Source organism: Chenopodium album, chromosome 10, assembly GCF_948465745.1.
Source record: "Chenopodium album chromosome 10, dcCheAlbu1.1, whole genome shotgun sequence".
NCBI classification, from domain to species: domain Eukaryota; kingdom Viridiplantae; phylum Streptophyta; class Magnoliopsida; order Caryophyllales; family Amaranthaceae; genus Chenopodium; species Chenopodium album.
Window position 1 is genome coordinate 7,429,593 of NC_137843.1, and position 14,248 is coordinate 7,443,840.

The 14,248-nt window shown below is 35.0% G+C and overlaps 2 protein-coding genes and 1 pseudogene across 3 annotated transcripts; all 3 read right to left on the reverse strand.

Moving 5' to 3' along the window:
• Positions 1-524: 524 nt before the first annotated feature.
• Positions 525-5,967, reverse strand: LOC145564693 (formiminotransferase cyclodeaminase-like protein pseudogene; annotated as a pseudogene). Its single transcript, XR_014094884.1, has 4 exons — positions 5,815-5,967; positions 4,818-5,368; positions 2,173-2,565; positions 525-1,274 (listed from the first exon to the last, which is right to left on the reverse strand). The product of XR_014094884.1 is annotated as a formiminotransferase cyclodeaminase-like protein pseudogene (transcript).
• A 1,504-nt stretch (positions 5,968-7,471) lies between these two features.
• LOC145562120 (phosphoserine aminotransferase, chloroplastic) lies at positions 7,472-9,153 on the reverse strand. The gene has a single exon (XM_081622301.1). It carries the CDS (start codon positions 9,066-9,068, stop codon positions 7,785-7,787), a length of 1,284 nt encoding a protein of 427 aa, XP_081478427.1. The 5' UTR covers positions 9,069-9,153; the 3' UTR covers positions 7,472-7,784.
• A 1,327-nt stretch (positions 9,154-10,480) lies between these two features.
• LOC145563355 (G2/mitotic-specific cyclin-2-like) lies at positions 10,481-13,760 on the reverse strand. Its single transcript, XM_081623799.1, has 9 exons — positions 13,327-13,760; positions 13,111-13,228; positions 12,922-12,978; positions 12,630-12,801; positions 12,388-12,513; positions 11,851-11,940; positions 11,497-11,718; positions 11,124-11,401; positions 10,481-10,902 (listed from the first exon to the last, which is right to left on the reverse strand). Exons 1-9 carry the CDS (start codon positions 13,364-13,366, stop codon positions 10,764-10,766), a joined length of 1,242 nt encoding a protein of 413 aa, XP_081479925.1. The 5' UTR covers positions 13,367-13,760; the 3' UTR covers positions 10,481-10,763.
• Positions 13,761-14,248: the final 488 nt, after the last annotated feature.

Genomic DNA, 14,248 nt, shown 5'->3' on the forward strand with positions numbered 1-14,248 from the left:
GCAAGATAATTTCTTCTCCTCTTATAGTTACTGTAAAAAAATTGCTTGTATTTGGGATTTATAACTTATAAGCCTTTGTTCAGTTCACTTCATTTTTTATTCAGGAACATACAAGTATTACTTAATTTTTGTGGGAATCAGGCCAAATCAAAAAGAATTGTTTTGTTTATTAATAGGAAAAAAAAAAAAATCAGATCAGATACTGGAGTAACGATTAGAACAAAAGAAAAATGCATACAACTCAGTCGATCAGAGTCCACTCTTACTGCAAGCTAGTTAAAAGAGCAATGAACCTTGACATCTTTAATTTGCATGCCTAAGAAAAAAGAGGATGTGAAAAACTCATGTTATAATGCTTTCCAAAGAGCTCGTGTTTTGCACGCCAAAGACTCACGAGGATGTAAAAAACTCAGAACACTAATTCTGCTATACAACCACTCGGAACAATCTGAAGATTAAAGACACCAAAATTGAGTCCAAACCACAAGAAAAAGTATATTTAGCAGGAGACAATCTGTCACAGCCAACATTAACTAACAAATAATTATTGATTAAGAGCACTATTCACCCAAGTTAGTTACATAGCATCGTGGCTGTAACACAATTAGCAGACTCAAATCACAACAAAAACAAAGGAAAGATTTGACTGCTATTGTAATATGTTGTATTATAATTGGAAGTTGTTTTTCTCAAGAGTATGATGCATCAAAGAAATCTGGCACCTTTACAGAGATAATCCTATTAACAAGTTAGTAATGGTCAAACAGATGTGTCTCCAGAATCCAAGAAAGCATTGATGATTTGCTCTTGTGAAAAGTCGGTAAAGTAACCCTTTCCGGCAACCATACCTTCTTCCTGTGCAAGGCGCTCAACTTCAATTTGAACTTGATCTCCTCCAACCTTGTTTGGTTCCAATAGATTGCAAGCAACCTCAATGACTTCCTCTCCATGAGAAAGTGCCATAGCTTGAACTGATGGAAGTCCACCTCCTCTTTCACTAACGAGTTTGGCAATTCTACGAACAGCTGATAGATTGGTGGAAAAGATTGGGACGTTGTAGTTATCTACCCATCTTGTACTCCCTATAACAACAACGCCCTTTGATAGGACAGCTTGATTTGGCCCTTCATCTGGAGGCAAAGGTAAAGTCTCTGAGCTCAGCCTTCCTGCCCAGATATTTCCATTAATGTTAGGCCTAAAGTAGCCAAGTTCTCTTCTTACTGAATCAAGAGTTTGTCCTTTTTCATGTGCTGCTCCATATAAAAAGGTAGGAACTGCAGCTTTCAAATAAAAATTGCATAAGAGAGATATAATAGCCCAGATAAGCTTTAACCAAATAATAGTCCTCTACTTGTGGGGAAGAAACTGCTAGCTGTATATTAAAGCTCAAAATTGCAAAATCTTGGTGAGTGCCAGTTTTGACACCAAAGGCAGCCTTAAGCATTAGTTACTGTCAGTCGCACAAATAACAGAGCAACACTAAATTCATAGGAGTCTCTTTTAATATGCAAAGAACGTGCATAAATTCAGATTTCACATATTTATAGAGCTTCCATTCAGGATGAATTATATCAAGGATGAATCGGCATGTACAAGGTTCTTGAAAATCATCACGGTTATACTAAAAGAAGAGGCTTGAGTGGCACCCATCTCTTAATTGATCACCCAAAAAATTTATGATCCATAACCATGTTCTCTAGATTCTAGAAAGAATACTCCCTCTGTCCCCTTTCCATAGCTTCAATTCCCACTTTGAGATGTCCTAAGTTGTCCGCTTTTTCCACAGCATCATCCCTACCCAAATGTTTCTTTGAGAAATTCATAGCACTTTAGTGCTGGACAATTAGACAAAAAATGAGGAGCAAGGATGATGATAGAATACACAGCTTATGAGGTATGAAAATAGAACGAAAATCTGAAACAATACCTTAGACTCCCAACTTTCTATAAACAAAAAGCATAACTAAATAATAGTGAGGCCCCACCATGAAATCTCTTTAAGCTGATTATAAATAGGACGAACAAAAACAGCTGTTATACAACATTATGACGTGAAAATTATGACAATCTTAACATCAAAACTCACAATTGGTTCTGTTTTCTACTCAAAACATTAAAGTGAATCCTCCAAATTTTAGTTCTAGGTTATAAAGCTAGATGAAGTAAACAAACCTTTAAGCTTGGTGCCAACATCTTTGGCCAAGGACCTTGCAATATTAGCTGTCTGCTCCAAAGAAGTACTGGCCAATGGGTGAAAACAGATGTGATCAACAACTCCCAGACGAGGATGGCTTCCACTGTGCATATTAAAGTCAATTGCTTTCAAAGCAGTGCTAACCATTGCAAAAGCAGCTTCTTTTAGAGGGCAAAGACCTAATGACGACTTTGGAGGTAGCTTAGAGACAAGAGTGTAGCCAACTCTGTTATAAGTTTCATCTTCAAATTTATTGACAACTTTAGTATCATGCACAAGCTTGGCTACTCGTTCAATAGACTCAAGGGCAGCTTTGTTGCGGCTTTCAGATATGTATAGTTTGCAACAAGCCAGTATCATATTTTTCATTTACTTCTTTCCCACTTCTTCCCAATCTACAGGAAAGATAGAATACCAATGTTAGCTTTGCAACTACTATATAAAGATCCTGATCAAATTCTAGAAAGGACCACAAACTCAGGATCTATCTTTATCAACATATTTCATCTCACGCAGCCTCTGGCTTAAAAATAACAGCATCAACAACCGAGTTTTTCTGCTAAATCAAAGTAAATCTTTGAATTGTTAAAAATCGATCAAATAGATGGTATCCACACAATTTTTACGCTAGCATTGAACTCTAGCATAGTAGCATGAGATGTCAAATATTCAGGACACCTCTGCTATCCCAAGCAAAAGAAAGGCAAATAGATAAGATGTGCAGTCAACAACCAAAAGTAGTCGTGAATAGATGAGCCAAGATGATGGAATGTTTTTTAACCTTTAAAGATATATCCAGTGCAACATACATATCCTGCATCAAGCTAAATGATCAAGCATAAGCAAGAAAAAAGTGACTCCACATCCTATGACTCATAGAAATGACATTGCTGATTGCCCAGGTGTAATTATCTCATTCAATTGACCACCCAGAGGTTAAATTTCAAAACACAGGAAAGATTTGAACTCATCTTCACCAAAAGCAGTTAAAATTCAATTAAAAATAAACCAACTAACATGAAAAGCTTTGATTTTACCAATCCAAATACCAATAGAGAATGGTGAATATATTTAGAGACAAAGTCTGCATACAAAAGTTCTCATGTATAGATTCATTGAATTGAACTTTCTTACACATTTATGAGTATTCTTCTCTATGTGCTTCTAAATAAGTACTTCGTATCAACCTAAGATAAGCACCTTCTACAATTTCAAAGCAATCAATCAATCAATCAATCAATCAAAGCCTTAATCCCAAAAGTGGGGTCGGCTAACATGAACCAAATTTGATTATTCCGTGTAGTCATCAACATAAATCTTTCTCCTCCATCCCTTACGATCCAAAACTTCATCCTCACGTAAATCCATGCACTTCATATCCTTCCTCACTCCTTCCAACCAAGTCATCTTTGGTCTCCCTCTTCCTCGTTTAATCCCTCCATGGTCCCACTCTTCCACTCTTCGCACCGGTGCACCCTCGGGTCTCCGTCTTACATGTCCAAACCAACGCAGCCGATTTTCCCTTAATTTATCTACAATGCCCGCCACACCTACTTTCTTGCGAATAACCTCATTTCTGATTCTATCTCTTAAAGTGTTTCCACACATCCACCTTAACATGCGCATTTCCGTAACCTCCATCTTTTTAATATGCTCTTTCTTAGAAGCCCAACATTCTGTACCATAGAGCAACACTGGTCTTATGGCAGTCCTGTAGAATTTTCCCTTCAACTTTAAGGGAATGCTGCGGTCGCATAACACTCCCGTGGCCGCTCTCCATTTAAGCCACCCTGACTTAATCCTGTGGGTCACGTCTTGATCAATGTCACCATTCTTCTGGATGATCGACCCTAGGTACTTAAAACATTCACTCATGGTCAAATCCTTTCCATCCAAACTCACCACTTCATTGCTTGTCCCCCTCTGAGTGCCAAAACGACATACCAAATATTCAGTCTTACTCCGACTTAGCTTAAACCCTCTAGATTCCAACCTTTGCCTCCATTGCTCCAACTTGACATTAACCCCATCCTTAGTCTCATCCACCAAAACGATATCATCTGCGAACAGCATACACCATGGAACCTCATCTTGAATTGGTCTAGTTAATTCATCTAGAACCGTTGCAAAAAGAAAAGGGCTTAATGCAGACCCTTGATGCAATCCGATTGTAATAGGGAAATCTTTTGTCAACCCTCCGCATGTCCTCACATTTGTTGACACATCCCGATACATATCCTTAACTAGGTCTACATACCTTCGTGGGATACCTTTCTTCAACATTGCCCACCAAAGTATCTCTCTTGGCACCTTGTCATATGCCTTCTCTAAATCAATAAAGACCATATGAAGATCTTTCTTCTTTACCCTATAAAACTCCATCATTTGTCTTATCAAATGGATTGCCTCCATAGTAGATCTCCCAGGCATTACAATTTCAAAGCAATACAAAAATATATTTAATTTTCCTAAGATAACATAGTCATGGCCCTAATGCTACAAGGGTAACAGTAAGACAGCCATCATAAACAAAAACAAAACTGATAAGAAAATCTTAACTCCATACCGCATCTACTGTAACCGTCAACCAAGAATACCTTGCTCATGCCCAAAACTCAATAATCATGAGAATCGGACATTTTAGGGTATCCCTTGTATTCCAATTTAACTCCTAAAGAAGCACAAGTAGCCCTAAACTTCAACCTAAGCTCTTTTAAAATGTCATCTTTGCTCTCATCTTCATGATCCATAAATGGGTACTTCTCAAGCAACTCCTGAATTTGATGGATACTCTTCTTTACCCGAGAAGAGAAGAAGTTGGGTTCAACTCGAATCACAGAGGTCCAAACATCAACAAGACCACGGTAAAACCCGAGCTCTTCACCAGACTCAAACCCATGCTTTAGACCCACTTCATAGCCCTCTTGCTTGCCCAAGGTAAGACCATCCCTATACCCATCTTTGTAGCCTTCTTCGATGTGAGATTCTTCCAAGTTTATAGAGGAACCAAAAATATCTTCATCATTTAGGTTGTCATTGCTCCGAATTTCAGGTTTTGGAGGTTCGGTTTGTGGGGAATCGATACAAGAATCAAATATATCCATGGGATTTATGAGAAGAATAGAAATTAGTGAGAGATAAAAGAAGGGTACCTGTTAGATCGAGGATTTAAATCTGCACAACAAAGATAATCACATAATAATTAATACACAGTTACACTCTAGACAATTTAACCAAATTAACAAGGAAATTGCAAAACTTTGAGTAATTAATTGATTAAAAATTATCTATTATGATGCAGAATACCATGAATAATGCTAACTATAAAAGCCATGAATTCATAGCTATATTCAATTGATGATGCTAATTACTTATAATAACAGGCTAACAATCAAGGGTTTTGCAACACAATAACAATCAAATTTGACTCAATTATCAAATTAAATTCTTCTCAATTAAGAATATGAATAGCAAAATTCTAGCAATTTAGTATTTAAAATAAACCAATAATGGTTTTACCAGAGAAGAGAAGAGAAAGATCAATATATTTCAAGCATAAAATAAATTATTTCCAAAAATGACATCAAAATTTCATTTTTTTAAAAAAGTTAAAATCTAACCTGGAAATCAGCGGAATTTCAGATCACAGTCTTACTTTATCGTTTAAGTGTCGTCCGATAAACCCTAGGTTGTTGAAGTGATTAAGAAAATAAGAGCGAAACTCAGAAGCTGCTTTCTATGGAGGAGGGAACGCTAAGAACTAAGAAGCCGCTTCAATTCAGTGTACAAGAGAAATAAATAAAGTGGAAAAAAAAAAAGCTGACGTGGCATTAAGGAGGGCAAAATCGTAAAATACAGTTCAATCGATGCAGTGCCAAGTTTTTATTTTTTTTTCAATGAACCAAAAAGGAAATTAATCCTCAAAGTTTCTGTAAAAACAACAATAAATACAATGAAAAGACGGAAATGACTCTCTAAGAGCGTGTTTGGTATTATTTTTTGTTTTCAATTTTCTATTTTTTTGAAAACAAAAAACCAAAAACAGGAAACAAGAAAAAAGAGTTTCCACTTTTTTGTTGTCTGTTTTTAAAATTACCATGACTTTAACAAGTTTAACTAATTTTTTATTCATTATATGACATATATCACATTAGTTTGAAAAATAAAAAACCAAAAAACAGAAAATCACAGCGATGCCAAATGAACCTAAGTTTCTTTCTAAGTTTCTTTAAAATGTTTAGACATTTGAAGAAGGGGGAAAAGCAGTGGTCTTTAGTTAACAACTTTTAAAAAGCAAATCTGATTTGTATCTCTTTAATCCTAAGCCAAACATTATGAGCATCAACTCTTGTTTAAGACACTTATGACTAATGAGCACCAAATCGGAAATTCGGAATCGATCACCAAATTAATTTTAGTAACTTACTTTGCCATCAGCTGTTGTAATGACCAAAACTCATCTAACATAATTTGATGGATCAACCTTGAATATGATACCAAGATTGTAATGACCAAAACTCATCTAACATAATTTGATGGATCAATCCTGAATATGATACCAAGAATGTACTACTGTAGTTGGTTTATAAAATGGTTTGCACTTTGCAGTTTCAACTAATTTTTGCTCCTTTGTACGGAGTACTTGTGAAGAGCTTAGGAAACACTGTAAATGAATGTTGCTGTAAATCTGTAATTCCAAAGTAGTCCGTAATTCTCCTGCTAAATTCACAGTATTATTATTCTAAACGAGGCGTTAACGACCACAGACCAGTCAGTCCATCAGCATGGCAGACAAGACAGGGTTAAAAATGAACATGATTAACAACTTTCTGATTTTCCATTTCTCTTTTATATACTTATACAAATATTCCTCTAAAAAATACAAAAAGTTCTACTACTACAGTATTTTAGGCAAGGTTTTCAATTCTTAGATGTCATTGGCACTCGATGTTAAGCTTTGCCTCCAAACCACCACCCTCCTGACAAAATAATTTCAAACACACACAAAGGTCACAAGCATTATACAAAAAGCTAAGGTGCATTGAAGCGATTAGGATACTTCTGTGCTTTTTTGTCCATCAATGATCAATATATGCCTCATCAAAGCAAGGAGCCTTAGTACACTTCGGTGCACCTCTCCTATGCCTCTAGGCAAATAAAAGAGCTTGACCCCTATCGCCTCGAGCCTTCTTATCAATGGTCAGAACTAACAACAACTGATCACAGTAAACTTAAGCATAACATAAAAATTAGGAATGAGCAGAACACTTCCCAGCATTAATAGTAATAGTAATTCTCATTAAGTTGTGCATATTTCATAGACTGCATACAATGTGATACTCCTATTATCTAATGAGCTGCATAGCAGTAAAACACTTATTCATCCACTAAAAGGCTCTTGTAATTTGGCCATACAATACTCAAAAACAAAACTTGTTTCTACCCCTACTAATATACTCCATGATTATGAAGTAACAAGCAACAAACATAACAAACCAGGTAAAAAAAATAAACTGAGAGAAACAAACACTCAGATATTCTGCTGCAAGAAAGTGCTAAAATTAGACCAAACCATTCCAAAAAAAAAAATCTAAGCATGTTTAACTTGGAATTCCTTCATAAAAGCAACCAACTTTTGAACACCAGCCAAAGGCATAGCATTATAGATTGAAGCTCTCATCCCTCCAACAGACCTATGACCCTTAAGAGCCACCATCTTCTCCTTAGCAGCCTCCTTAATAAACTCGGCTTCGAGCTCCGATTTTTCAAGAGTAAAGGGTACATTCATCAATGACCTCACTGATTTCTCAACTGGGCACTTGTAAAACCCATTGCTCTCGTCAATTGTATCATACAGCACCTGTGCCTTAGCCTTGTTCTTCTTCTCAACCTCAACTAACCCACCTTGGTTCAACAAATCCTCAAAAACCAACCCACACATATAAATTCCATAACAAGGGGGTGTATTATACAATGACTTATTATCAGCATGAATCTTATAATCCAACATAATTGGGGTAATTTTCTGGGCATTTCCAATCAAATCATTCCTAACAATAACAATTGTGACCCCAGATGGACCAACATTTTTCTGAGCACCAGCATAAATAAGCCCAAATTTGGTAACATCAACAGGTTTAGAGCAAAAATTAGAAGACATATCAGCAACCAAAAACCCATTTGGATTAGCAGGAACAGGGTAATCTTTAAACTCAACACCATAAATAGTTTCATTGGCGCAAATATGCAAATACCTTGCGTGCGAGTTTTGCTCAAACTCAGAACCATCAAAATTAGGGATTCTTGTATAATTATCAGATTTCCCAGACCAAATGGTGGATGATTTAGCATACTTGACGGCTTCTTTAGCAGCTTTATCTCCCCAAGACCCAGTAACAAGGTAATCAACAGCATCATCAGAGTTGCAGAGATTCAAAGGAATGGCGGAGAATTGGGTTGAAGCACCACCTTGAAGAAAGAGAACGGTGTAATCAGACGGAATATTCAAAAGGGTACGTAGATCTGACTCTGCTTTTTCGATAATGGAGGTGAATTCCTTCCCACGATGGCTCATCTCCATAACACTCATGCCGGAACCTCGCCAGTTAAGGAGCTCTGATTGCGCTTTTTGGAGGACATTTTCAGGGAGGACGGCGGGGCCGGCGGCGAAGTTGAAGACGCGGTCTTCGGATCGGTGGTTCGCCGGAGATTTGGTGGTGGGTGTGGTGGTTGTTGCGGCGGTGCAAGTGATCTTGGAAATGGGGGTTCGGATCTTGAAATTGAAGGGGAGGAAATGGGTTTGTTGGTGGGTTTTTTGTGGGGTGAAAGGGGTTTTGAGGAAAAGGGTTGTTTGTGTGTTGGAGGTGGCTGCCATTGTTATGGTATCGGAGGTGTTGCAGAGAGAAAGAGGAGAGAGAAAGTGAGGAAAGTTGGTGGGAGAAAGGATCTAAAGAGGGAGGCAAAAGTGTGGGAAAGTATGGGCTTTATGCGTAGGTAAAAGGGGAGGCTGCGCTTGTGTTGGTGTGAAGCTCACCTTTGCTTGGGTTAAAAGTTAAAGCTTGTAATTAGAGTAAGTAATCCCCACCTAATCACCCCACTAATGATCCAATGAGTCCATTTTTGGTATTATTTTAATACTTTTTCCGTTTTATTAATATTTTTTGGTGTTTAAAGAGCTATAAGGGTGGGTGATGAGAATGAAACCCGAGTTGTTAAGAGGGAACCCCGACCTGACTCAAATAGCCCGAAATCGACCCAATTTGACCCATGTATCATATCTTGTAATGATCGATCCGAAATCTAACCCGAACTCGACTCGCTAACCCAGATTGATAAGTCTAGAATAGGATCATATATATATGTATGTACCATATCGTATCTGAATCAATGTTAGCTCATGTGATGTGGATGGAAATAAAGAGAAATCACGTGCTTCTAAAAGATAACGTAAATAAGAAGGAAGTATTTAAAAGAACAATAAATGAACAGATGTATTAGGGTTATATTCATAATCTGCTTAAAAACAATACATCGCAAGAGTATGAAACATTTATGAGTATGATACGCAAATTTAACTTAGCATTGATTCAAATACGGAGTCACTTTTATAACAAGTCCAAATTTTACTAGGAAACGATAGAGATCATTTATGTATCAAATCGAATATTCATCTTAAATACTTTCTTTGTTTCAAAAATATGTATCACACAATTATGATTGCAATACTACTCTCACATCAAGATTGAAGTATCGTGTCGGAGTATGAACAATATATAACAATATATGCTATCTATGTATCAATTCAAATATTTATTTAAACATTCAAAACAATTAATACAACACTAATCACATCACGATTGAAGTACGTGTAGGAGTGTGAACTTGTGTTCATATTTTCAAGCCATATTTCACATACGAAGTATTTAATTTAGGTAAATGTTGTTATTAATGTTGTTGATCGAAGTAAAGCAAATTTGTTTGGTATAGTCCTCAAGATAGACAATATTCAAATCACTTCATGGTCTTCATCAATATGGTCCTTTCTATTATTATACTAACTTAATTACATGCCATGAGGTGGGACATTCTTCACCAAATATATTTATATGAACTTGTCAGAAATCTCAGAATATATAGAGTGTTAACTTTTATCAGAAAATGCATACTTTTTCCTCAATAACTTTTTTAACAGAATTGAAGAAATGCTTTGGGTTATATAAGATTTGAATTTTAAGGTAAAAGAAACTTTTTCTACTTTTTATTTAATAGTGTAACTTGAGCTAGTATTATCACAATTGAGAAAGAAAAACAATGAAGAATGATACAAAATATTTAACAGAATATAAGCAATTCAAAAAATTGAATATGAAATACAATGTGGATGTTTTGCAAGAAACATAAACAAAGGGTGGTAAATATTGTCAATATCAATATCCTAAAAGCCAATCAAGATTATTAGGTACACCCCTCAAATAGAGATTAAATGGGTAGTTTTCAAATGTCATTTTGTTGTAATTACCAAATTTCTTGTATAGTCAGTAAACTATACAGTAATCCTTTCTCATTAGACTCAATTGTTGAGGAGAAAGGTTGCTGGGTTAAATTTTGCTGCATAACCGAACTTTGAAGTTGAATATTTCCTATGTACCCCACTTAACTTTCCTGTTCCTGCCTTTTGATGGAAATTGACCATAAGCTTTGAGCATTCCCTGCAATCCCATTAAGTTAAATTAGAATCGTTGCGAAAATTACAAATTTAAATTATTAATGGTATGGTTTTTTTTATGTTACTCGAACTCAAATACTCGTGTTTCACACATGTATCTCCAAAAGTCAAGACTTGGCTCCTGAGACTTGGCTCCTGGGGTGAGATGAAGAGTCCGAGTAACATAGTAATAGGTAAACGCGGATGTGAAAAGAAAGGACTTACTGGAGCTGGGCTTCAGTGTAGTTTGTGTAAAACTCACAGGTCTTGCTCCACTGTTTAAAGCCATACAAACTGCACAGTGCTGTATACACTGCAGCAGCAGCTAACAGTGAAGGTGGAAATTTGATCATTTCATACTCCACCAAAGAAAGCTCAATCAGATAAAAGCACAACAGCTCAAGCTTCTTGTCAGATTCAGCAGCTTTCAGATATCTTCTTAGAAAAACATATGGGGTTGGCAAAGACATGTTAAATTGCAATGTGTTGAGCATTATTTTCTCCTGCAAAACAAAAATAAATAAATTTACAGTTAATCTACTTGCTTTGTTTCAGCAAATTCGATTAAAATTCGGGTTTTTGAGGGTAATTTATATACCATCTCAAGAAGATCTTCTCTAGTATAAGCTTTGTCAGAAATAAAGATCAAATCTTCAACAACAGGTACAGAAACTTCTTCATATTTGCAGGCTAACAGCATTGCAATTAAACCCACTAATTGCAGCTTCTTTCTCACCATTGTATGTTTAGCTAGGAATCTGTCTATTAGATGTACTGTGAGAAATAAGGTCTCATCCCTAAGTTCAAATTTGTAATGTACCTGTGTATGAATTCAAAATTTTGATTAGAAAACTATACAATAAGTCAATATATAATTGCAAATTCATTTAATGTGTTACTTTATATTATATACATTGTCTTAGGAAGGGTAAATTTTATGAATAATTTTTACCTCAACAAGCCAGTCAATCAGTATAGCCCTCATCTTTTCATTAATATCAAATTGTTGTGACATGTAATCTGGTGATACACAGCTGCATGCCTGCAAGGTTATGACCAAGGTTAATTAGCGTTTAGCAGTTCATTAATTTCAATATAGACCACGTAACATGGATATGTGTTCAAGTGTGAAACCCGGCTTATTTTTGAAAAGTTTCCATACGCTCAAGATCCGACACGAATACATATTAAATTACATATGTTACTTTTTAAATTCTATGACTATATGCATAAATAAGTAATCAATATAAATTTCCTCAAAAAAAAAAAAAGTAATCAATATAAAAACCTTCCATACATTATTCACCAATGTCGGATTGTTAATAATCCAACACGGGTATTTTTAAATTCTATGACAAGTAAAAATTGAATTTTCCACACACTGCCCATCCACGTCGGATTGTTGATAATCTAAGATGGGTACTTGTGAAATTCCATACATTACTATGACAATTTTATGATACAACAATCAAAATTGATGAAAATTTACCTCCATTTTCTTATAATAAAGGTAAAGATCATCAATATAGTCAGTAACAGCAAGAGGGTTTTTTGAATCACGGCCATCAATGTCCAAGATTGGATCTTCAAAGATGTCTTCCATCTCAACCTCTTCCTGTAATTTATTAAAGTTCACAGTAAACAAAATTATTTTTTTTTTTCACATAATTAACCAAAATTGTACCATAATTAACCAAATTGTACCAAAATTAATATTAAATTAATGTATACCATCTCAGTAATCTGATTTTGTGCTGCAGATTCAGGCTTTTCCAATGACATTGGCACAGGCACATCTGTAATTGTCTTACACTCCACATCTATTATTTTAACATCTTCAATAACTTCACTTGAATTTTGAACTTTGATTTCTTGTTTATTATTAATTTCAGCAGCAAATTTCCTGAAAAAACATATCTAAAATCATCAGAAAAATTCAAGATTTTTATTTTTTTTATTCATTTTTTTTTGTATCATATCACATTAAAATAAAATTTGAAATTAAAAAACAAATAAATAATACCTTGTGACTGGTCTTTGTACAGGATTGGGGATGTTTTCGTCAAAAATTACACATTTTCTGCAAATAAAACAAGATTAACAAAAATTAACACGAGATTTTAACGAATAATTCAAAACCCATAATTTTTTTAACATTTTTTTTTTTTTTTTTTTGCAAAATTTGACTGAGGAGAGAGAAAATGAGAATTACTGTGAATTGGGTCTTTTGTTAACAACGCAAGGATAAGGCTGAGATCCAACCAAATTCTGATTAATCACACTTAATGCTCTTCTTGTTCTTTTAGCTTCATGCCCAAATTTTCTGGGACCTAATACAAATTCAGCAAAAATTCAAAACCCCACTTCATTAAACAATTAATTTCATCTATTTAATCAATCAAAACGAAAAAAAATCAAACAAAATTACCTTGGAAATTGGGAATACTTTGATTTTCATCGTTAATCATCTTTGCTAATTATAATCTCAAGATCTAATTAATCTCAATCAAATAACAAAGAATAAATCAAACCCCAGAAAAATCAACAAAACCCCCAGAAAAATTAAAAAAAAAAACCCCAGAAAAAATCTTAACTACTTCTCTTGATATGAACAAAAATGAACAAAAAATCTGAGGTATAATTAGTTCATTTACTAATTATACTCTCTTTCTCTCTCTCACTCACTTTCTCTCTCCTCTCTCTTTCTCTCTTCTGTTTCTCTCTCTTACTCAGTCATTCAAGAGCTCAGGTAAATAAAGAAGAAGAAAACAGAAAAAGGAAAGAAATGAAATCGTTGCCTTAAAACGGAAACAACGGAAAAATTGTCTGGAAAATACACGAACCTAAATTTTCAAATACAACGGCTAGTGAAAATATATGGCCGTTGGATGAACTAAACCACGCCCTTCTTTTTTTCTTTGATATGAGCTAGCCTCAGCCAACGGTCACATAAATTGGCTGGCATGTGACACATACATTGCACCCACGTGACCCGACCCGGCCCGAATAAGCATACTTAATTGGAAAATATTGATATTGTATTAGTGTAATGTATACAATATGATTGGGTTTTTGATTTTTGATTTTGATTTTATTATTTTATTTTATTCCTTTTTGGTAAGATGACATACGCTTTTCCTAGTGCAAGAGTCATACGCTCCTATGCACTTTGTTAAAAAAAATAAATAAAAAAAAATTTGTTATGTTTTTGGGTTTGAGAAAAAAAAATGACAATCATAAAGATTTGGAAAGTATAAAAGGTAATATATCTCATTGATATGGATTATGTGTGAAATTATTGGAGCTTGATTTTTAGAAAGTTATTTTTAGAGAATCTGTTTTGATTTAGA

Bases quoted from the DNA above. Each gene is read 5' to 3' on its own strand.
- LOC145563355 (XM_081623799.1), bottom strand. From the start codon at position 13,366: ATGATTAACGATGAAAATCAAAGTATTCCCAATTTCCAAG. The intron at 12,802-12,921 runs GTATTATTTATT...ATGTTTTTTCAG, and splicing joins GTACAAAGACCAGTCACAAG to GAAATTTGCTGCTGAAATTA. The intron at 11,719-11,850 runs GTAAAAATTATT...ATTCATACACAG, and splicing joins TGATTGACTGGCTTGTTGAG to GTACATTACAAATTTGAACT.
- LOC145562120 (XM_081622301.1), bottom strand. From the start codon at position 9,068: ATGGCAGCCACCTCCAACACACAAACAACCCTTTTCCTCAAAACCCCT.